Source organism: Hippocampus zosterae, chromosome 13, assembly GCF_025434085.1.
Source record: "Hippocampus zosterae strain Florida chromosome 13, ASM2543408v3, whole genome shotgun sequence".
NCBI classification, from domain to species: Eukaryota; Metazoa; Chordata; class Actinopteri; order Syngnathiformes; family Syngnathidae; genus Hippocampus; species Hippocampus zosterae.
The window spans coordinates 7,540,788-7,565,118 of record NC_067463.1 but is presented as its reverse complement, the minus strand read 5'-3'; the positions used below and the strand labels follow the sequence as shown (position 1 = coordinate 7,565,118).

At 41.6% G+C, this 24,331-nt stretch overlaps 1 protein-coding gene across 5 annotated transcripts; it reads right to left on the bottom strand.

Annotated features, from left to right (window-relative positions):
- Positions 1-228: 228 nt before the first annotated feature.
- Positions 229-22,169, bottom strand: rnf24 (ring finger protein 24). 5 transcript variants are annotated; one of them, XM_052084744.1, is made up of 7 exons: positions 21,726-22,169; positions 21,570-21,648; positions 13,878-14,027; positions 10,537-10,579; positions 8,165-8,206; positions 6,993-7,072; positions 229-5,624 (listed from the first exon to the last, which is right to left on the bottom strand). In XM_052084744.1, exons 3-7 carry the CDS (start codon positions 14,018-14,020, stop codon positions 5,483-5,485), a joined length of 450 nt encoding a protein of 149 aa, XP_051940704.1. In that variant the 5' UTR covers positions 14,021-14,027; positions 21,570-21,648; positions 21,726-22,169; the 3' UTR covers positions 229-5,482. The 5 variants fall into 5 exon arrangements, with proteins under 5 accessions (XP_051940704.1, XP_051940705.1, XP_051940702.1 ...); XM_052084745.1 differs by having other exon boundaries at positions 21,570-21,628; XM_052084742.1 differs by lacking the exons at positions 21,570-21,648; positions 21,726-22,169 and adding an exon at positions 17,450-17,749 and having other exon boundaries at positions 229-5,312; positions 5,461-5,624.
- Positions 22,170-24,331: the final 2,162 nt, after the last annotated feature.

The window sequence follows — 24,331 nt, the reverse complement described above, 5'->3', positions numbered from 1 at the left end:
AATTGGCGGCAGTCCAGATTTTTGGGAATGTGGAGGGAGTTGTAAAAAAAAAAAAGAATTTGGGGGGCGGGGGGGATTATATATCCGAGACTGGTAGGGTCGCTGAACCGCTGGGCTGTGAGCTAGACGCGACAACCAATATGTTGTGGATATCGCACCGCCATTGTTTATTTTCCCACAGAAGCTCATCGATATTAGATATCAGATTTGTCAGACAAAGAAGCCGACTCAAATCTCAGAAACTTTAATACAGTTCAAGTCAGTAACATGCAATTGTTTTCCTTTGAAAACGAATAACCATGAAATTAGCTTCCCAAAAAACATGAAAAAACAAACAAACAAATCATAGTATTATTTCCCTCTCAAAATAGCAATATACAAAAATAGAGCTTACAAATGCTGTACAGCTATTATTATTATTTCCAAAAATATTCTGCTGCAGAATTCTTAGTTTGACACACAATGTCTGGTAAAGCCCACAAACAAAACATCTGTGTTAACAACAAAGGCAGGGTTGTTGTCTATTGGACATTATTATTATTGTGTTTTTTTCTGGTTACCACAAAGCTACAGAGAAATAAATAACAAGTGTGCTTGTCCTTAAACATCCAGAGATTCAAATGAAATTCTGATTTGATTGATGAAGCATTCAGAGAATACCGGTAACTCTGCTCTCGTACAGACATCCACTTTGCTCTCTTCGATCTTTTTTGTTCAATATTGCAAAAAATGTTTTGTCTCCTTTGGCACTTGGACTGGAATTAGGATATTTGACGTTCACAAAAAACACGCAAATAACAAGCAACATTTTTTTATGGCAGGAGATGATCGCTTAAAGCGGGGTACACAGACACCCTTAATTGGACCTGATCTGAACACTCATTCTGATCAAAGTCAGAAATGGCCCAATTATTAATATTATCCTATGGCATGGGGTGCATTAAAAGTCATTTTTTCTTCCCAATTTACTCGGAAAACAGTCGAGAGAGACAACTACAGAGACACTAGGCCTAATTTGAGCCATTTCCACCCTTTCTGATCAAAGTCAGTACAGTAAAAGCCAAATTGTTAGATGTCTCTGGAAGATTATCCTATGGTGAGGAAAGTGAACGAGACACATAAATGATAATCAAACCTAATTTGAACCACGTCACTCCTTCTTCATCAAAGTCAGCAAACGGACGATTATCGGTTAAATTTCAAATATGATCATGTGGTGTTTTGTTTAGTTTTTTTTTCTCGCTTATGGTATGTGGGGTCTCTCACAAAAAAAAAAGTGGTATGCATGTACCCCGTTTCAAGATCATTTTATGCCATCAGGACACTACCATTGCAAACATGTTACAGAGGTGACGGAGAGTACACACGCAGAAGTTAGCATGCGTTCACACTGAACGAAGCAGGATACATTCAAGGACGTAAGACTTGCATTGCTACCAGTGAACAACAAGTACTCGAACACAAAATCGCGTTTTGAGGGAGTATGTGTAACATTTGTTAAGTAATGCAGCTTTTCAATAAAAAAAATAAAATAAAATAAGAAGACAGTGAAGCACACAGCGTCACAAAAACTGCCATTTTGTTGCTAATTTTGTTCATTCAATAATGTATTGCCATTTCATTTGATCAGGCATTCCCAAACTGTGGGTCTGTGGGGACAGTGGCTCGCCAACAGTCAGAATAACAATATTAAGCTATTTAATTCCTCAAAATGTGTCTCAAGTACTGGTGTCAAACTCCGGCTCCTCGAGGGCCACTATCCTGCATGTTTTAGACGTTTCCCTCCTCCCTCCTCCAGCATAGCCGATTCAAATGATCCGGATCGTAATTAGGCTCCTGTAGAGCTGCTCATTTTGAATCAAGGGTGCTGGAGGGGGGGGGGGGGGGGCATCAAACATTTAGATTGTAAAACAGGTAGGATAGTGGCTCTCGAGGCCCGGAGTTTTGACACCTGTGGCAACGGTGAAAGAAGCAGTGGCTGCGGTTTTTGTTCTGAAAAAAGGCTAATGTTGAGAAGAACTTGTATAGATGTGCACCAAAAAAGTTGTGTCCATATAATATGGCACCTTGTATATATAACAATGCATTCTAAAGTATGGAAGCGTGTTGTGTAACTCTGACAGAGTGTTGTTAAAGGCACAATCAATAATTTTCCCAAAACAGTTCAGAGACACTTACACCTCAAATTAGCCATATTGGCCAATTAGAGTGGTTGCTTGAGATCTGAGTCAAATCATCAGCAAACGCATTTAAACCTGTACCAGGCTCCCCACTAAAAAGAAAACAAGCAATTATGAGGTGTTTCAGAAGGAAAATAGCACTCTGTAACTTCATCCATCCATCCGTTTTCTAATCCGCTTTATCCTAACAAGTGGCACGAGGATAAAGAATATTCAATACCAGTGAATCTCATTTTGTCAGTGTGCATATGTTGCTGCACCGTTTGTGTTCAAGTATCACACCACAACATAGATGCTATTTGTGAAGCGGTTCAAGGCGTCTCCCATTATGTGTTAGCATTAAGCTAAGGTCATGCCATTGTTTTAAAGACAAAACATACAAATTCTCTGTTTTCTGTTTAGCTTGACCGTAAAATTGAACTGGGTGGAGCAATAAACAGCTCAAAAACATGATTTTATTCAATTCCGTACCATCTACCAAATGGGTGCTTGATGTAACGTGAGTTAATCGAGTTCACAGCCACCATGAATGCTCCCATTTCGACTTTTTGCTCGCAAGTCAAAGCACAAAATTGGCTAAACAGCAGCTTGTGTCTCGAAAAACTCATCAGTCGGGGTCACTCAAATCTCAAGGCACTAATTTACTATTGAAAATAAAATAGCCATTTGTGGCATTTTTTTAAAATGACATTTGAATGGAAATTCTGCTTCATTTTTCTATAAACATCTGAACAACAGTTGAGTAAATCACAACTTCAAATACTCACTTATACATGTGATAATCACTTATATCATTCAAAAATGTATTTCTGCACAGGTTATTTTTGAAAACAATTTGTAGACAGTCAAATACTTAAAGCAAATTTGTGTGTTATTTGTTCTGGGTATAGACATGGTCCAATGGAACTCCAGATTGTTTTTTCTTCAACGTTTATTGCATTTCACCTTTTGGAATGTTACTGATTGTGCCTTTACGTGTGTTTTTTGTTTAGTTTAGTTTTTTTTTTTTTAACTGCTGCTCTAGAAAGTGGTCAGCACTTTTAGCGAGTGGAGCTCACAACCAGGGACGCAAAAAAGCAGGGCTCAGTGGTCCAAACAAAACGGTAGAGAAAGAGAGAGAGAAGGGAAAGCTCGAGAAAGATTCATCCCGCGTGTGAACGTGTGTGTGTGCGCCTCAGTGTGTGTCTGCGCGTGAATGGAAATGCTGCTTCATTACATCCAGTGAGCGCTGACTCTAGCAAGGGGGCAACTCCCTTTCAACCATAAATACAGACGAAAAGTCAAAACTTCTGATGCATTTTTAGTGCCGCTTTAACACGTTTCGGTGAACGAATAACAATAAGTGGCCTTCATGCTTATAAAGTGTTTTTGTTTTTTTGAAAGCCCCGACACTTTATAATGCCGATTTAAAATATTCATACTACGTGAAGTTGTGTTTCTACATTTAAGGACTGCAGTTTTCTTCATTTTCTTCAAAAACAGTGTATCATATTCAGATATTATTACCCTACAAAAGTCGTTAAATCAAAATGTACCATATTTCCTCATATAATGACCTTCACTCTAATTGACACCACTCTTTAATTAATGAATGACAAAATAAACACCACATCGCAAACACCTCCTTCGCTCCCCGGGTATGACCTTTACTAAGACAAGGTAACTCTAAAGCTGTCATTTCTGGCGGGGTTTAAAGCGAATGTGCTGCCAGATGTAGCCCAGAAATTTTCAACAGCAAGTCAAAAACAAGATCAATAACATCATGTAAAGTGTTGCTGTTGTGGAGAAATCCTGCATGTCCAAATTTCATCAATTTAATAATTTTTCCCCCCGTACAAATATTAGTCTGACTCCACATTTCATATTGACTACCGTATTTTCCACACTGAAAGGCGCACTGGATTATGAGGCGCACGTTCAATGAATGGCCTATTTTGTAATTTTTTTCATACTTTGGGTACACCGTGTTATAAGACGCAAACTACAATGCATCCACTAGATGGAGCTACGCTCAAGGAAACACCAACAGAAATAACGATCGGATGTCGGATTTCATAAAGCAGCGACACAGTTCAATGAACCAACAGCAAGTTATAACATTGACTTGGTAACGTTGAACTCTCTTGCTGCTGCTCTATTTCTGTGTTCAACTGCGTAACAGATTGCCTTAAGTTTGAACGCTGCAGTGTCAGCATGTCTTGAGCAAGGAGCCATTTTGGGGTTGAAATACTACCGTAATGACCATACGCAAGGCGCATCGGATTTTAAGGCGCGCTGTGAGCTTTTAAGAAAATGAAAGGCTTTTAAGTGCGCCTTTTAGAGCGGAAAATATAGTAATTAAACATTTGAAAATATTTCGAGTGTAAATTTATTAAGTCTTACGAATAAAGGTCTGACCGCTAATTGGCGCCTTCTACTCTCTGCAGTATTGTAAATTAGTGCCGCCACCTTCACCCAACAGCCGCTATATGAGGAGACATGGTCCTTTATTTAGTGAAACCCTTATTGACTTGCAGAATACAAAACCATCAAAACAGTTGCATAATAATAATAATGACTAAAAAGACGGCACTTTAGATAAAGTTTTGCACGTGTAACTCATTCATTTAAAATGAATGCACTGTGTGTGTGAAGTCATGAAAATATCTGACTATTTCCAAATGTTTTCCAGAAGTATTTTTGGGTCCCTTTGGGAATTATGTTTTGCGTCAAAGTTTACCGACGACAAAATGAAAACCTGTGAGGCGATATGCTGAACATGGAAGTAATGGTCAAAAATCTGATATAAAACATACCTTTGCTACCACAATGGCAAGGAATTGGGTTTTGACTTCTTGTAAAGTGCTTGTTAAATAAAAATAAAAAAAATACCCCCCCCCCAAAAAAGAAGAGTATTTTGTGTATTATAGATCTTGGCTGCTGTGTTCGTCGTCATCCTGATGTCCACAAACAAAAACAAGTTGTTTAAGAACCATATCAACGTTCTTTGCGTGTCCATGAAGAAAGAAAAACAGTTAATCCAGCCGATGATCAATCCAAGCGAGCTGAAGAAAAACTTTGAGTCCCTGTGAAGATAATGTACTGTACTGTCTTTTTCACCAGGTGGGTCCGCCGAGCCACAACAAACTGGACCTGTACAGACGACTATTTTACTTATGTGTACAAAGACAAATGTAAATGTGTAAATGTCTATGTATGTGTGTATATATATATATATATATATATATATATATATATATATATATATATATATATATGTGTGTGTGTTTTATAGTGTCACCATTATGTTGGCTTCAGGTTCACTAGACCAGGTTCTCGACACCGGGCAGAGGCTGCTGGATGGGCACGGCATGTTCCGTGGTCCCGGCCTGCTGGGCAAGCTGTAAGACGGGCATGTTGCACAGCGGGCACACTTTCCTCACTTCCAGCCACTTGATGAGGCATCTGGCAAATAGGGAGAGAAGGTCATGTAGGGATCAACGACAGGAAAGTACAAAGCCAGCATGATCCGAAACGCCTGATTGGGTGCACAGGACATTTCCAGTCCTCTGTGACACATTGCAGGTGAGCTGGAGCCTATCACGGGTGACCTTGAGAGGCAGTTTACATTGCGGACTGGTCACCAGTCAATCAAATCGAGACAAAATATTAATTTACATTAAGGCTAAATGATTATGGAAAATAAACTAATTGCGTTTTTTTGCCGCTCATATTGCGATTATTTTTTCAAGGAAAGTCGTCCTCATTTTTTTTTAACAAACGCAAGCAAGACATTCCTCTGTTTTACAAGAACCGATTTCAGATTCATCATACAGGAATAAAATAATTGCAGATGAACTGTGAATTAATATGAAAGACACTTTTCCACTGCACAAAAACATTAGCCATGTTTTGTTTTGTTTTTTTAATCAGATTTCTATCAATAGTCTTTACAAATGGCATTTATTTCCAAAGTTATCAACTGTTCGAGAATAATTTGATTGTTTTGAGACAAACCTCCCAATGATAACAGCATATTTTTTTTCAAATAAAAACAAATCCAGTGCACCGTTCTATTATGCGCAGTAGTGTCTCAAGATACTTCACAGGTTGGAAACAACTGAAAATAGTCATTTGTTGAATTTGGAGCGTTCTGAGGTGATATTTGCTGAAACGCCATTTCAATTCATAACAACCAAATAGGTCAAGTTACATTTTAACATGGGAGTTGTTTAATTAGCGGCCTCGCAAGTCTTGCCTCCAATGAACTTGGGAGTTTTTGCAGATTCTCTGATTTGAGTTTCTTTGTAGGATGTCAGGAATAACTTCTCTGAGCTGCTGTTTGGACACACTTGTTGAGTTCAGTCTCAATAGATTTGCTAGCTAGCTCTCTGAGGCCGCTTTTGAGGCATACACTCACCCACGCACGCACACACGCTTAATATGTGACAATAATTGGCGGTTATTCTGAAAGCAAGTGAGGAGAAACTAGGCCGGGGGGTCATGCTGATATCAACAACTCAGTTGAAAGGGCGCAGGCTGTGTGTATGTGGGGCAAAGTTAGCTCGGTCAAGTGGTCATGGACTCTGCAGAGTTCCCTTACACATTTATCTGTGAAAGTTGCAATTTGGAGGAGAAACTACCGGAACCATTCACTTGTTTATTCCTCGCTAGTATAAGATGCATGGGCTATTTATTTATTTTTTTTATTTTTAAATGGGGCAGATGACTCATTTTTGGGGCTTTTTTTTAACTTAATCCCAAAACCGGATAGATCCATGTCTACTTTCCTGTGTGTGTCCGCATGAAAAGGCAACAAAGCGTTGCACTTACTTCCGATGAAATGCATGTTTGCACGGACAAATCCCCAGCTCGTCTTTCTGCTTGAACTCCTCCAAGCAAACCGCGCACATCTGCAAGACAGCAAGAAAGGCAACTTTATTTGTTTTCATTTTATTTTTAGACAGAATTTATTTTCCAAATGACATCAAACAGCTTTGCACTCTCCTGAAATAATAAGAAAAAGTAGGGCCGTGACCGCGTGACGTGAATTCTCGACAGAAAATGCGGCAATTTCGGCAAATTGTGCGGATAGTGACATTGTTTAAAAGCGCGTTCGTGTAAACAGATTCCCATGGGTCACCATTCCCTGAATTATTTGAAACAAAATATATGGGACCAAAAAAAGTAGGTAGTTCACCACCGCTGCTTGTGTGCGTGAGTGTGCTAGTAACATCACATGACAATGTCAGATGCCATCTTTCTATTTGCAATAACACAAACAAGAAACTCCTGACGCTTGTTGTGACACAACAAGCCATCAAATATGTCTCCATAATGCCCTGGGCCAGATGAACAAGAAATGCTTCGAGTGAGAGCACTCTTGGCTGCATTCAACATGTTATTTCCAAATTCTAAATAGACTCCCTTTTTCCAGATAGGAACAAAAAATGGTTAGTCTAATTATGCCAGTTCATAAATAAAGGCCTCCACGTATCTACAACGGAGTAAATAAACTTGCGGAAATATGGTCAGTAAAACAATGGGACTATTGTTTTGACAGGTCATGGTTTGACAATTATGGTCAGCAGAGTATTACAGGGAAGTACATCGCTCGTTTGATATTCATGAATAACTAAGTTGGCACAACAGAACAATTGCCTCTTGTGATCTACATTGGCAACTTTGCTCACAACACAAAGTTGTTTTTGGGGTACTGCGGTGTTGTTCATTTCATAGGCCCCTTTGTGCTTCAGGGCAGAGATTCTTTTTTTAAGTTATGATTTTTAATATTGCTCTCTTAAAATGATGTGCAACGGCTTCTCTCTTAAAAAGCATCAAAGCTATACCGTGCGTGGTGAAATGGTGACATGACAGGATGTTTTGATGAGAAGCCAACTTCTTGGTAGTCCGTTGTTAAAAATACAAAAACAAAACAAAGCATTTTGACAGCAAAGACAGTATCTTCAAGTGATCGAAGATGATGAAGAAAGGCGAGAACTGACCTCATGCAAATTTAACTCTTTCACCTTTTCCTTCTGAATGACCTTGAAAGGAATATCAGAGAAAGAAAAGCATTAGTCACGCTAGCATTGTATAAAAAGCAAGTTATTTATTCAAGGCTATAGCGAGGGGACGAATGCGTTTTATATTCATAATTGCTCTAACTCAAGGCTAGCTTTACCTCGGCTAAGAGATGCTGTATTTAGGGCTGTCCTCCCCAATTCATCTTTGTAGAATCGATTATACAATTCCAATGATTACTGTATTTTCCGCATGATAAGGCGCACCTAAAAGCATTCGGTTTTCGCAAAAGCTGATGATGCGCCTAATCCGATGCCCCTTATATATATACACCGTATTTTCACGACCATTCGGCGCACCGTATGGCTGGGCGCAGTCTCATTAATGGGTGCCATTTCTGTATTTTACACATAGACAAAACGCACTGTATCATTGGCCGCAGTTTTACAGTGGTAAAACATACGGCATGCATGCGCGCACGCTAAAAACACGTTAGCTTGAAGCATACGGTAGCATGCCAAGACGTACAGATACAAGCTAAAAACACATTTTTAAAAAGGCAATGGAAGCAAAACCGAGTTCCGTTGTATTTTATTTAGCCATCGTACAATGTACTCACGTTTTTCAATCAATCATCACCCAGAAATCCATCAAAGTCCTCATCCTCTGTATCAGAATTGAACAATTGTGCAAGTAACGGTAATCCATCAAAAACGCTGTGTTCCCTCTCATTGTCAGAGTCACTCTCATTGCCATGTGGCTCCACAGAAATGTGCCGGCTTTGCCAAAAACTCGAACAACAGTGCAAGCAGAGACGCTCATCCAAGCAGCCACAATCCATTCGCAAATTGTGGCGTAATTCGCCCAGCGCTGCCTCTCACTCTTTGTAAAGTTGTGTTTGCCATCGACCATCCATTGTTCCCATGCCGTTCGCAACTTTACTTTGAACGCCCGGTTGATGCCGATGTCCAGCGGTTGGAGTTCTTTAGTCAAGCCTCCGGGAATAACGGCAAGCTCAGAGTTCATTTGCTTGACTTGGTTTTTCACCGCTGCTGTGAGATGGGCACGCATGCCAAAAGCATAACCGATGGCTTGAAGTTTGAACTGAGCTTCATAGGCGTGTCTCTTTGTCGAATTTATTTTCGGGGGTTCTTAGAAACCAAAACCGAAGTTGTTTTGCAACAATGCACATAGCCACACTCTATACAGGTGTTGGAACCTGCTTGGGGCGTCCCTTTAGCGTCCACTTACACGCCCACCCTTCACTCATTGGCGGATTTCTACCCCGCATGCCTTTCCTCTCTCACGTCTGCCTTTTCTCTATATAAACAGCGTGTCGGCTGTCAGTCAGGTTTTGGAACTCAGCGCATACACAAGACGCGCCGCATCATAAGGCGTCCTGTCCATTTTGGAGAAAATTTAAGACTTTTAATGCCGCCTTATAGTCGTGAAAATACGGTGTGTATATATATATATATATATATATATATATATATGGATCAATATTCTTCTTGCTTTGATGTAGCATTTTAAATGCTCTGTAAAGCGCTTTGTTATAGTTGCAGCCACTTGTGACAGCTTTAGGTAAATAAAGCTGGACTGTATTGTATCGTATTCCCTTGAGCGTATCTCCATCTAGTGGATGCAGAAGACAACCGCAGCCACTATTGTGGCTTCTATTCTATGGGCCTTGTAATGCGGTGCACCCTGCATATAAAAGCAGTTTTAAAATAGGTCATTCATTGAAGGTGCATCTTATACTCCCCAAGTGCCTTATAGTGCGGAAAATACGGTACCCACCCAAGCGTGGTTCCAGGTGGAGCAAATATATGGAGTTTCATCATGTTTAATTATAGTTTCGAGGCAGAAACCTTTGTGGTTGACCCAGCTAAGTTAGCCGATCAACCTTAACTCATTCGGTACCAGCCAATTCTAGATCAAGTCTGAAAAGACGTTTAAAAACGTCTTTGGGAGTGAATGAGTTAATAGCTCACGAAGACAGATGTGGAAGTTGATCTACCAATTATGTGCAAAATGCGCTTAATTGCCACGCAGTTCATTTCGTGCAGCGTTCCACGACTGTCTTGTAATTACAGCGGTCTCTGCCATTTTTATAGTTGTCACCAACAGTGCAATCTGTTTCAGTGAGTAAACACAACATATCGCATGCTATTTGGGATCTTTGAAAATCAGCGCTTCTCTTTTGGCTTTCGCACTGAAAGCCGTCAACTGCCTCATTCTTGTCAGAGCACATGCTGATGATTGCAGAAGCTCGCCCCCCCGTCCCCTCACTCTCGTAACAAATATTGCCAGACAGCTGTGTGTACCGTTTTCAGATGACCGTAATTCTTACTTGTTTGTATGCATAGAGCTCTTTGTGCGCCTGGTGCCGTAACCTGGGTAGACGTAAAGACAAAACATCTTTCCGATTAGCAAGTTACTTCTACATTCACCACATAATTACTACACAGATCATTCAGAGATCCTTGGCGGTGTAGGGGGACAGAAAAAAAACAAACAAACTTACTTGTCAAATACTTGCCTCATGACACTAATTATAAATATGCTACGGAGATATCAGATGATAGCGAAATGTAAAAGGTGCTACATTTTGCATGAGATCACACGACTATGAGAGGGCATTTGAGGAGGTTGCTTGTGTTGGCTTCGTCCTACTTGACTGCCTTTGCGGTCATGAGACTCATCGCTGAATCATTGGCATTGGACTAACCAATGACAGGTGAAGTCAAACGCTAACTACTGCTCTCTGAGATCTGAAAATGCATTCGAAGCAGTTGCATGTATGATTTGATTTCCTACGCACATATAGCTTTGACGAAAAAATAAAATACATAAAATAAAAAACAATTGGAACTAATGCAAACGTTAAGGGGCAGAACCCAGTTTTGCTTGGACCTCTCCATGTAGCTCTTTGTAAACATTGCCAAAATGAAATCACCTGAGTGAGGAGAGAACAGGCATAGCACTTAAAAGGAGCGGCTAGGCTAAGAGAGCGACAACAAACATGGAGGACAGGGGGGAAGGATGAGCGAGAGAAACAAGAGATATTCATAGGTTTGTAAGAATTACCTCCATTACAAGTAACCTTAACCTCTCGCAGCAGAGTGAGAGGGATCTGTAAAACAAGCAGCACAGTCTAGGAGAGAAACTGACATTTTTTTAATGAATTAAACAAAACAAAAAAACGAAGTCAGCAGGTAAAGATGCAGACTCCCAAGGGTCGAGACGGGGGTTTAAGCCGACATTCCCACTAGATGCGCATTTCATAATTAAACTTCCAAAGGTATCACAGGTCTATTTTCAACAAGCAGCAGAGATGTGTTTAATTCATTTTTTTCTACCGACTAAAACGACTGATAAATTAGGCTTTTAAAAATATATAAAATATTCCCCTTTCCGTTAGTACTGTATGTTTGTCATCGTTGTTCCAACTAACAGGGTGCAATTAGACAGATTCTACTGATTGGAGTGAATTCTCTCTTCATGGGAAGACTACAAATTGTAAATTATGTTTTATCTTATGACGGGGAAAGAACAACATGCAAATGCCGAATGGACACTGTTGAAGTGTATTCATGATGTCACGTTTTTGTTGAATATACTGTTATGTTGTACTATCATGCCATTTATGATTTTCAATTCCATTCGTAGTGGCAGAACTCAACGGTCCTGTTTGGTAAAGCCTGGCTGTCGCCCCCCCCCCCCCCCCCCCGGGCTCTCTTTTAATTAGTGTTTGAAGACACCTGCTTAGTGTGGCCATGTTGTAATCCAAGCAAAATGTGCATATTAATTAAACATAGAACATCTTGGTCTGGCTTTTTCAACAAATTGCAGGATGTGGTGAGAATACGAGATAACCAAGAGCAGTATTGCATTCAGTTACGAAACCTTGCTGGCTGGCGCACACTTGGACTTGTTTGAGTTTAATTCTGGGGGGAGGAGAAGAACTATAGTTGTTAAATCTACAAACGACCACTGGCGGAAAGTCGAGTATGGATGTGGCCACACTAGCAGCCACAAAAGATGCTGTAATGCTAGAAATGACATTAAAAAAAAAGGTTTAGTGCACCTAGACAGGGATGCTAACTTTGGGAGACTGCATGTTTAGATGCTTTGAAATGAGCAAAAATGCTATTTTTGTTTGCATTTGAAAAGGTCAAATTTATTTTTTGGGGGGGAGGGAGGGGATATAAAATCATGGTACTGCATCAAAAGTGAATCATCGGCACCGCCACAACATCCCACACACACTTTTTTTTTTCCTGGACCACCCCCAAGAAACTAACACAATGGGGCATAAATGGGAAGACACCACACTTAATAAATTTAGAAATGAAGAAGTCTTGAGTAAACATTGACTGATTCAACCTTTGCGGACATACAATGGTATCTTGTGTAATCTGGGAGTACCTGCTTTTGCCGATGGCAAAGCACCAATAGCGAGTTGCATCACATTAAACAAAGTAGATACTAAGTAGGGCAAAAGTGGCAATAGGTAAAGATTAAGAGGAGCTCTTTTGACGCAAAGTGCCATGATTATCAGAACGCAGACAATAGGTTTTGATGGTTATATTTTAGTATCACTTTCAATTCAGATTCATACCTTATCACGATTGGAAAAAAAAAACTTCTCCAAACTGTGCTGTTGAAATGATTCACACCTACAAACACAATGAATACAACACTTTTTTTTTAATGACCAAAATCTTACAGTTGACACATGACTCCAAGTGTATTTGCAGCACGGTTGCTGCTCTGGCTAACATTGTCCTTGATCTAATATTCCCCTGAGATTGAAAAAACGTTATTAGGCATGTTTAAGACTTCGTACCAATTAGTTGTAATACACACTTTTCGATTTAACTTAAAAGGCCAGTAAAATCTGGACTACACTGGATCCCTCCAAGTAAAACTAACAACGCTGTTGCAATATTTGTGGAGGTGGTCGGCCTTGCGGTTGCCTAGGTTGACCGTTTTGCAACATTTGTTTAGCTATAAATACATTTTAAGTTCTATTCTTGTCGAAACGCGCACATGCACTCCGTGTAAAAACTGCCGCATCTTAGTTTTCTTTCCGGGGCAACTCTAGTTAACTGTGTTTGGCCATTTGACACACCCGGCAGAATGACGGTGTTTTCCATTATACGCACCCGGCGCACCTGACAATTTGGTGACTGAAAGTCGACGAGACCTTAGACCAGCTAAAAGCGTGTGTTTGCTTGGGAGTGGAAGGCAGTCTCAAGTCACCACTTTACAGTGGCCACCTTCCCATCATCCACAAGTGGAGATCTTGTAGTTCTTATAAATGTACTTTGCGCCTGCCGATCTCCTGCATTAGTGAGTTCCGTTATGTCGACTGCGTGCCTCTCCTGAGCCGAATTTAAAGGGAATGAGAGGATCCACTTCAAGTGGCTGGGAATCAAGTCAGCTGTGTACACACCCACAATGGCGCAAGTACCCATCTCTACATGCACGCGTCCGTGAAATTACCTTAAGAAAGTTATCTCCGCTCATGCATAGTTAGACCATGCTTTGCGTCAGACTTGCGCAAAATATGAAAATGGGATTTTTTTTTTTAATGTACTCCATTGTGCATTGGAATGAGGCCATGTAGCGTACAGTCCACAATGTCCAGTTAAACTGATCAAGCTAAAAAGGTGCAATCATGCTTACCTTATTAAGTAGCAGCAGAAGAGGAGGCTGAGGATGAAGACAAAGATGGCTGTCCCAAACACAACAATGTAAATATTAAGAGGCAGGTTCTGGAACCCTATATTTGGCATCCTGAAACTGTAGTGTGACGAATCGGAGCTCATAGATGCTCTGGAAAGCAAGAGAGACCACGATCAGACACCTTATCGTACACGCAGACCAACACATCATAAAAGAAGTGAAACGAAAAGGTCACTGAAGAGGGTTTTACTTTCAAAATGACTTGACTCACTTCTTAGCACGGTGTGTTCGTACTGTAAGTACTAGACGGTGCCGGTATTTAATTTCAAGAGAGCATCAATAATCAATATCAGCAAAACCCTTCATTTTTGGTTATTGGCCATGGTTAACCACATACAGATATCCATCCATCCATCCATTTTGCGATCCGCTTTATCCTCGCAAGGGTCGTGGGGGCTGCTAGAGCCTATCCCAGCTGTCTTCAGGCAGTAGGCAGGGGACATCCTGAACCGGTTGAATGTGGGAGGAAACCGGAGTACCCGGAGAAAACCCACGCAGGCCCGGGGAGAACATGCAAACTCCTCACAGGGAGGCCAGAGCTGGAATTGAACCTGCACTTGAGATCAATGCGCTAACCACTGGGGCGGACATATGCAATTAGCACACGGCTAACTGTATATGTCAACAGAAACGGCAGAAAGTGAATAGAATTACACATAATTAAACATAACACAACATGAATAATACATCAATGACATCCTCGAGGCAGGAATATTTTATTCAGGGGATAAACTGATGCTTGGTTTCCCCACACAAGCTCGAACCAACATCATCCATAAAGGCTGGACACAACAACAAGAGCGGTTGTAGTCAAGGGGCTCTTCCAGAATCTTGGAAAGGGACATGACTGGACATGTCTCAAGGAAGGAGGCACGCAGCCCAGGAATAAATCACCTTTACTCCTTGTGGAAGTGAGGAAAGACACTCCCCATATGCAAACATCGGAATAGAGGGAGGTTTTGTCTAGTTATCGACGTGTAATGTGAGACGATTTTTCCGAGCGATTCCACTTGCACCCAGTGCAATGTACCACCGGCGAGGTTTCCATCTGTCCTTCTGAGGGCAACTTCATTCTAACCCAAAATAAATAGAGTTTTGACGTCATTGTTTTTTTGTGTTGTTTTTTAAGAAAAAAAAATTGAATCACTGACAGAGAAGAGGTTGGAAAGCTCATGGACTGGTCTGGCAACTGGATTTATTTTGACAAGAGACCCGAAAATACAATAGTTGCTCATAACGCGTGTGTATGCTTCAGGATGTTCTGCACTGACCAATGGCAATAACGCAAAATGTAGAAACTCTAGACTTAAGGACGTTCGCCGACACCACGGTGGCGAAAGTAGACTGGGAAATGTAAACACAGGAAAGCACATAGACGTTCTCGAGATGCACTAGTGCGACTGTCCTCAAATTACTGGGATGGGAATCCTTTCTAAAATCAGTAGCTGAAGCCGTTCCATAGAAAAGCAGGTCAGTCTGATCAGAGGGCCAAACAGAAGAATCAAAGTTCAAACTGAAACTGAGCAAAGGGGAACTTTCTTTTTTTTAATCTGAGACCACAAAATGTCTTGGTGCCAACCTTGGAAGAAATTTGACAGCACTATCAAATTGTGTTTTCTTCACGTAGAAGCACAGGTTGTAAAAATCCATATGAGAGATCATTGATTTTATGCTTAACATCAGGACTGATTGACATCGAGTCAAGAGAAGAGAGGACCTTGCAAGGGCCTTGTCAGGGGATTCATCTTTTGACGTCTCTGCCCGGCCTTTGCCACATTTATAGACTCCATGACAGACATAACACCTGTTTCACTATTCTGAACAAAGCCGCCCCCAACCCCCACATCTACACTCAGTCAATGGCAGCTCAATTTTCTTGTGAGCCCAAACAGCACTAGGGAGACACGTATTGTGTCTGAAAGAAAGAACACAAAAAGAGTATTGACCAAGCTACATTTTGCAGTTCCATGTTTGCCCTTGACACTCCGTTACTGCGTCCAGAGTCGGCTAATTGTTCATTTTTCTGTGATAATAGAACAGGCCAAAGAGAAAAATAACATTTCTGGCAGGGGTAAGCTAGAGATCATGGGGTGATGCCTTTACTAAGATATGAACATGATTGCGTATTCTAATGTCAATCACAGTTTTAGGGAAAGTGAAACAAGTCAGGTCCAAAAATGTCTCACGTGCTATTGGGTCACTAGGGCAGTGATCATACTTCAAAAAGTGGCAATACATCTTCGCTGGCATGCTTGTCATTGCCGGCTCAGCGCCAGTGAAGGAAAGCCGTAGGGGGTTTATATTATGAGCATGCAACTTGACCCGTGGAGCAGTATCGGTTTCGGGCATCATTTAGATTCCAACGAATCTAGAAATCCAACCCTTGCTGTAAGCAAACGGAATGGTGTCAATTCAATCGTTTAAAAAACCAAAAACAAAATACACCTAATCTCCACCGAACGTTATTTCCACAAACAGGAGAGGGGTTGCAAATATGAATCCTTTAAAATTGAATAAAAAGCTAAAAATGCTCCACTGAGATCTAATGTTTCCTTGGTGAGAATACAAAGCTTTCACACCACATTTGTTTTACTCTGCGTGCACGGGGAAGATCGGGGCAGGGCTGATTAAGGAGGCGGATGACGGTGATGGGAAACCGAGTCAACTGGTCAGACGAGGCGAAGACAAACAAACACGAGAACAAGAGATAAACGTTGCACAGACGGAGCTCGATTGAACGGCAGATTTAACTTCCTAAAAGTGCTCTCGGTATGACCGCAGCACTTCTGCAATGTTCCGCGAGTTGCATCTGACCACGAATTAACCCGCATGTTATCCTTTTATTCCCTCAACAAAGCAATCACCATGTAGCTTGACGTGACAGTATCCGTATGTCTTGTGGCTGGAAACGCTTCTTCTCGTGGTTTGTCGCCGCTTATCCTCTTCCCCGTGATTTCTACCACCTTGTGTTTCTCTCGCACCAAACGTTTGACATTGTTACATAACCACACTTGTGCATCCCGTTCACTGGCACGAGCAAGTGCAGGCACAAGACTCTTCACACGGTCATCCAACACCCGTACCACTTCTTAAGGTGCCTCTGCCAAGGTTTCATTGTCATGAAATCCTCCGTCCTTTCCACCAAGTGTCTGAAAATAGCGACGCAAGATTGAATCACTGACTGGTATCAAACTTGATAACAATGATAGGATGGAACTCAAGACACACCCTTTTGTGACTCACCGTGTCACCAAACTGTCAGGATGACAGCCAAAGACCTCAACACAATGAACACAACGACTCACCAGTCAGAAAACATCTTAAAGGCTCCCGCCAAGACTCGAATTATGACCCATTTCTCCAAATTGATCAATCCGAACTTATGGATGTCACATTATCACTACAGAATGGGGAACTGCACAGTCAGGTGGTCTGAATTAGTCATTTTCCAAAACTCCAAACATAGATTTGTAGGAATTATCCACCAAAACACAAGTGCTGTTTCCACCTACCTCCACAGCATGAAAATTCAGAAGTAGGAGCTCCAAGGAGAAGTGGAAATTTCCACTCGCAGCCATGAGCGCTATGAGCCATGCACATCTGAAACCCAATATGCTGAAGGGCCGGACTAAAGACCGGTGCCTCAGAGCCAGAACGAGGAAATATGCAGCAGGTCCCGCTGTTTATTTGACATGTCCGCACTAATAGCGCGAAGTGGCTTTGGGCAGAAGGCAGTCCAAAGGGTGATTGCTACACTTCTCATTAACTCATTCACTCCCAAAGACGTTTTTAAACGTCTTTTCAGACTTGGTCTAGAATTGGCTGATTGGCTGAAATATTAATCGTGATTATTTTGGTCCCAATTGAAATTATGATTATTCAATGGATCTTTTAATGGTTTGTACAAAACAAGAAAATATTTAAATATAAAAAGTATCCATCCATCCACCCATCTTCCACCGCTTATGCGAGGTTGTGTCGCGGGGGCAGCAGCTTTAGCAGGGAAGCTAAAAATTATTACCAATCAAATTCTTTGCAACATTGCAGCGATGTAAAAGTTGCTTTGGGACCAAACAAATTTGATGACAATTGTTATTTCATTCCACTTCCAAATTGCCATAGAACCGTAACATTTACCGTAAGTCAACAATTTCAATAGATCCCAAAAGTGCAAATTTAGACATGATCAAATGGAACAGTATCTCGACAATATTACATCTAATTGAATTCCAATGAACCTTACAGATCTCCAAACAACTTCAGCTCATGAGTGAAAATCTGACGTGTGTGGCAAAAAGAGGCTAACAAATAGCAGACGAGAACCACCGCTAAAAAAGAAGCGATGACCTTTTCTAAAATTGCACCCCCCCATCCCCTCTTCTCACAGCAAAGTCCACCATTCCGGCATAGCCCCTTATAGCAACACAAGATGACACAAACAAGGAGCTGACACGCACAGCTGTCTCCCAGCTATTTTTTTCTATTTATTTATTTATTTATTTATTTTTGTGGTGGTGGTTCCCTGGCCTCCACACATATCAGGTTGCTTATCTTACATCATCAATAACACAAATAGTTTAATGTTTCACTGCAAAATGTGTGGCTGTTTTAGTCCGCAGTTGGCCTACAATCCCTGAATGTATTGTGGCCTGAATGCAAGGTGATCGCTCAAAGTCAAATCTGTCCCATTTCGACATTTCCGTGGTTATCTGCTAGCGAGAAGGGAGGGGAAACAAATTTGCAAACTTGACCACTTGCGCAACTTTCAACTGTCGTAGTACATTAGTACTTCCAGGGTCGCACTCAGGGCCAATAACGTCATCACTACTAGTGGAGAAACCTAAGAAGGAACCACAATAAACCGTACAAAAGTGTCAAGATGAGGGGGGGTTGGAGGGTGTTGATCAGTACACATGCGCGTGAACCTTCCTGTATATAGCGATTGCAAAAGTAGAAGGAAATTGATTCTCAAATAATTGTATAAGTCAAAGGATGTAGGTAACGTATCAAGTATAAGGTTAGGCAATACAACCGATTTCCTGAGCTGAGTAATTTTGGATCAAACCATATTGGCCAACAATTATTCAGTGGCGCAACATTATAGGCGTATGCTGTATCATCTCTGGGCTGACAACTCTAATGCCCGATCCTCTAAAATCCATCGCGTTGCCACATCATTGTGAAAACGACCTTAAACAACAAGCTGGGAAGCACGATGATACAGCCTGGGGAGCGCTCATATTGTTTAGGACTAACAGAATCTATCGTATAGCCCAGGGGTGTCAAACTCATTTCAACAAATGCGAACGCTGGTCAACAGCAAATTTTAATCACAGAGAGTTTAATGTGTCCAAAAATGTATTTTTGATGCAGCTTTATAAAATATCTTTACTTTTTTCCTAGCACATCCAAATTTTGAGGTTTTCTTTTTAAGCTTGACCTACAAAAGCTTGCGCCATGTGAACTTTACCATGTGTAGTAATTTATCGCCATGACGTTTCAGATAAGAAATTTCTACCTGTTGCTGAACCTAAAACTTACTTCCTAAATATATTTTACATTACATACTATTATTATTATGAAAACTTGATCTGCTCGAGAAAACAAAAAACAAGGGCAGATTCAGTATCAGCTCAGCAAATTCATCAAGAAAAGTTTAGCATTGTATTGGGAAAAGATGCTGTTTTTGAGTATTTTGAAAATGTATTCATCTTTTTGAGGCCTTGTTTAATTTGCTGACCACTTGTCCAACTGTGCCAATTGAAAACTGTTCCGTTTTTATCAATCGCCTCTGATGCAAAACAGTCTTATCGCTCACTCTGAAAACAAATGTCAAATATCTAAAAGTATTTCTTCAGTTTAATGTCTTGAAGATCAGTCCAGGGCGCACGACTCTCACCCAAAGTATGACAGGGTCCGACTCAACAACGAAGTGCTACAGAGAATCTGTGGATGGATTGATGGTATTATTTACTGAGCGGATAAAAAAAATGTTACCGTTATTTCCGCAGCACCAGATACTTGACAGGAACCCTCAACATACCAAAGACACATTCGCGGTAGTCTGCTCGAAATGCAATGCACTCCGACAACAACAGCACCTTACTGTGACACTATGTGGCACCCACATGATTCCTTCTCTAAACGAAACCATTTGACGAAATCACTGCAAAGGTATGAGAAAAATGACTTCATTAGTGTTATTGTGACAAGAAACCCGAGTCCCAGTGTAACCATTTCCATTCCTCCAAGCTATATTTCATTGTACTGCCAACCGCTGTCTTATTAAAACAATTATACCATGTCTGTCATAAAACTGTCATTCATCTCCAGGAACACAGGGTGCAACATTATGCAATAGTAAGTTGATATTGTTGAATTCATGTCTAATGTGCGATGTTACAGCCATCAGCAGGTGCGAGATGTCGGGTTACATAATATTGTGTCCTCTCTGTCCGCACAAGGGACACAAGCTAAAGTGCTAGCTTCTTGTCCACATAAATGCCGAAATGTATTTGACTGCCGCTATTCGAAAAAAGAGTACCGGTAAGTGACACAAACTGGGGCAATAGTCAAGTTTAAGTTTTGGCTTGGGGACTGAAGGGAGCCTGGTATAAGCTGACATAAAATTAAGTCACAACTGCATAAGCATTGAAAATACACTCACAGGTCGTGATGTCAAGTGCAGTGTCTCAGCAAAATCTGATTTGATTCATGTCTCCCACGCAGTCAGCTGGGATCGGCTCCAGCTTACCTGTGACCCCGAATGAGGATAAGCAGTACAAAAATGGACGGATGGATAAATAGGCAGTCGAGTAGAGGTTAGCATTTCTGCCTCACCAAAGTTCTGGGTTCAAATTTGAGATCAGGCCATCATGTGTGGAGTTTGTATTTCCTCCACATTCTTGCCTAAATTTTCTTCCACATCCCCAAAGCTTCCATGTTCGGTTCAATGACGACTTTTAAATTGCTCAAGATGTGAAACTCCACATGAAAGTGAGCACGTTTCCAACCTCAAGTATCATAAACGTGAGTCAGATGTGCCGACAACTAGTCCACATTGCTGCCTTTACACATAGGCTGCCAAAAGCATGCAGAATCGTGAATATAAATACTGAATTTTACCCCACCATTTTGTGCAAGTGTGTCTAATATTTTGTCCAGTTTGTGTGTCGGTCACTGTGACATGATGATGAAAATGACATTCAGTCACGTCGACAAGAATAGAAACGAAACCGTTTGACATTTGACCGGGACAATGCCCCCGCGGAGGAATGTTACACACAAGGTCGCCCGTCAATGTATGCTGACATGTTAATTAGCACCCGAGTGTGTCAGAATCTTGTCGAAAAGGACGAGAGAGAGCCCCCGGGGCGTAGGCTCGCTTGCTAGCTCAATCAGCCCCTTGTGGTCAGCATCTCATAAAAGCAAACGCGTGGTTACGGTCCACGTCAACAAAAACACTCGAATCAAACACAAAGTCATTCGTGAATAATTTTAGGTGAGCGTTTTAATGACGTTTAGTGGCCTCGTTTTAAAGAGCATCGCTGCTCGTTGCCAAGTGACTTTAGCTAGCTCGTAGTAATTATGTAAGTGAATGGGTGAACGAGAAGAAACGTTCAAATCACTCACCAAGCAGGCACGTCCCAAAACCTCGTTGCCGTCTTCTTCTTGTTCAGTGTCTCCGAAGTCTGGAAGTTGGAAAGTGGAACTAAATAATAAATAAAAATAGAAATCCTTAACTGAAATTGACGTTGCTGCGGCAAGGGGGGGGGGGGGGGGGTTCACCTACGCCCGCCTGTGGTGATGTTGTTGACCGCGACTTAATAGAATAAAAATGACACAAGCAAACAAAAGAGAGTGTATCTCAATTGCCGATTACGACTCTGGAGGCAACGCTATCGCGAAAAAAGGTGCAGAGAATTATAGGGTGCGTTGTTCGATTTGATCAGTCGTCTCCGTTGTGGGAGGGTGCTTCCTTCAAATTCACGGGAGGAGAATGCGAGACAAGCAGCACGGTCCGCACGTAAACGTGTGTTTGTTGTTCTTTTTTTTTGTAGCGTCCACCACCACCACGAGTGGCTCAATGCACACGTCTCCCTCTCATTAAGGCCGGATGACAACAAGAGAGCTGAGCGAGTGAAGTTGCTGGCTCTTTTGGAGGACGGCGTGTCTGCGGGGTACGATGCCAAAAGTGTAGCATGAGGGAGGGGGCGCGCTTTTTAAGAAGTGGATGTAGCGTCGGTGTTTTAACAAGGGTTGTGCAGGTCGATCCAAATATCGATAGATTCGATACTAAATTGAGAATCAAAATTATGTCGATCCCAAAGCACTCTTCTGTTGTATACCCTTTACATTTGTTTCTTTTGATTTCTCATGGGTTCCTCACTAATCCACTTTTTAGTGACACTTATGCCGCTAACGACACAGCGGTGGCGGCACTGGTGGTAACAGCAACACGGGAGGATAGTTGAAGAAAGAATGTGAATATGAAGATTATTGCTACATGTGCCACTTTAAGGTACAGGTATGTTTCCATTTAGGATACTATATTATGGCATGGTTAAGAACCCAACAAGAGGGTTAAATCTGCATGAAACATGATATTTAATAGGACAAATGACATAGAATACCATAATATTTGGAACTGGTTGCCAGCCAATCGCAGGGCACACAGAGACAAACAACCATCCATGCTCACACTCACACCTCGGGACAACTTAGAGTGTTCAATTAGCCTGCCATGCATGTTTTTGGAATGTGGGAGGAAACCGGAGTACCCAGAGGAAACCCACGCAGGCCCGAGCAGAACATGCAAACTCCACACAGGGAGGCCGGAGCTGGAATTGAACCTGGTACCCCTGCACTGTGAGGTCGACGCGCTAACCACTGGACCACCGGGCTGCCCAGCTGAAGCATATTACCCACAATTCTACTCTAAAGCTATTCTTTTTAGAGTGACTAATACTCTTTTCATCCACGACACATGAAATGACATTTGAAGGTGTCGAAACCGCTCTTTGCCAACTCCCAATACCTCACTACTTCCTCCTTCAAAAATATGAATGCGGTATCCAGGAAGTCACATTTTGGCCACCCAGCCCGGCACTTTATTCCCTTTGACTCAAGTGGAGGAGCGCTCCCATTGCCCAATAAACGTCACTGTGAGCGCATGTGAATGAGATGCGAGTGACAGGGTCGCTTTGTGAGATGTGTGCGGAGCGAGTGTGCCATGTGACACTCTTGAATGGGTTGCCAAGGATTGGCTAGGGGGGAAGGATGGCAGCGTCCATCCACAAAGACCCATTGAAGGAGCACAAACTCCCTCTGCTCTTCCTTCCCCTTCATGGAGGAAGCTGCTGCTTGGTACCTACTCAAAGGAGGGATTATTTGTAAAGAATTGTAGAGAGGAGCACTATTATCACCATGTTACACTTCCTTCATTTCCTTTGGTACTGCCTATCCTATCTGATAGTCCAATAACAAGTATTCCACTCATCACCACAGATGATTTATGCAATTAGCTAATATTGATTTAGTCATGTCTGGAGTGAACTGAGCTTCCTTTGTCAAACATCCAGCCATCCAATATCTAATCCGCTTATCCTCACAATGGCCATGGGCGTGCTCGAGCCGATTCCAGTTGTCTGCCAATCACAAGGTGCATAAAGACAAACAACCATTTCCGCTCACAGTCATACCTAGGGACAATTTAGAGCTGGAATCGAACCCTAAAGCTGAGCACTGTGAGGCCGACTTGCTCACCAGTCGACAGCATATCTGCTATTTAATAAAAAGTAATAATGCATCAGTTTTATATGGTAATTTTCTGTCACACACTCAAAGCGTCCACAAAATGGATACATTGCTCATGCACACGCTGATGGCGGTCAACTACTACTCCATCGACACAGGAGTCGGACACAGTGGGATTGAAAGTCTGGGCCCTTTAGTTATAGGGTTTAACTTGTTTTTAAGTGAGCTCTGCATGTCGTTGCGTCTCAAACTGTGTGCACCCACTTGAGCTCTCATATTTATGTCTGTTTGCTTCCATCTAGTGGTTAATAAGAATACTACATGTCCAGATATCTAAACTGTTGTCTTTTACCACTTAATGGTTTTCCTCACAGTGGATTTTTTTGTGGGGAGTTTTTACCATTTTGATACAGCGCCGCATTGGATTTAAGACTTCTTCCCAGGCAATCACGGGACATGAAATGAAAGAACTTCAAAGGGGAGCAGTTTTAAACCTCCAAGTAAGGTTTCATGAAGTGTGGATATTCCACCATTGTTTCAGTATTAGGTCAGCACAATGCTTGGAGACTTCCCTGCTATGTCCCTACGAGTGCACAACAGGTAAAAATATATATATATATATAAAAAATTCTCCCTAC

Coding starts and splice junctions, on each gene's coding strand:
- rnf24 (XM_052084742.1), bottom strand. Junction 10,580..13,877: donor TTCTGCTGCTACTTAATAAG/GTAAGCATGATT, acceptor ACGTCTACCCAG/GTTACGGCACCAGGCGCACA. Junction 8,207..10,536: donor AGCTCTATGCATACAAACAA/GTAAGAATTACG, acceptor ATTCCTTTCAAG/GTCATTCAGAAGGAAAAGGT.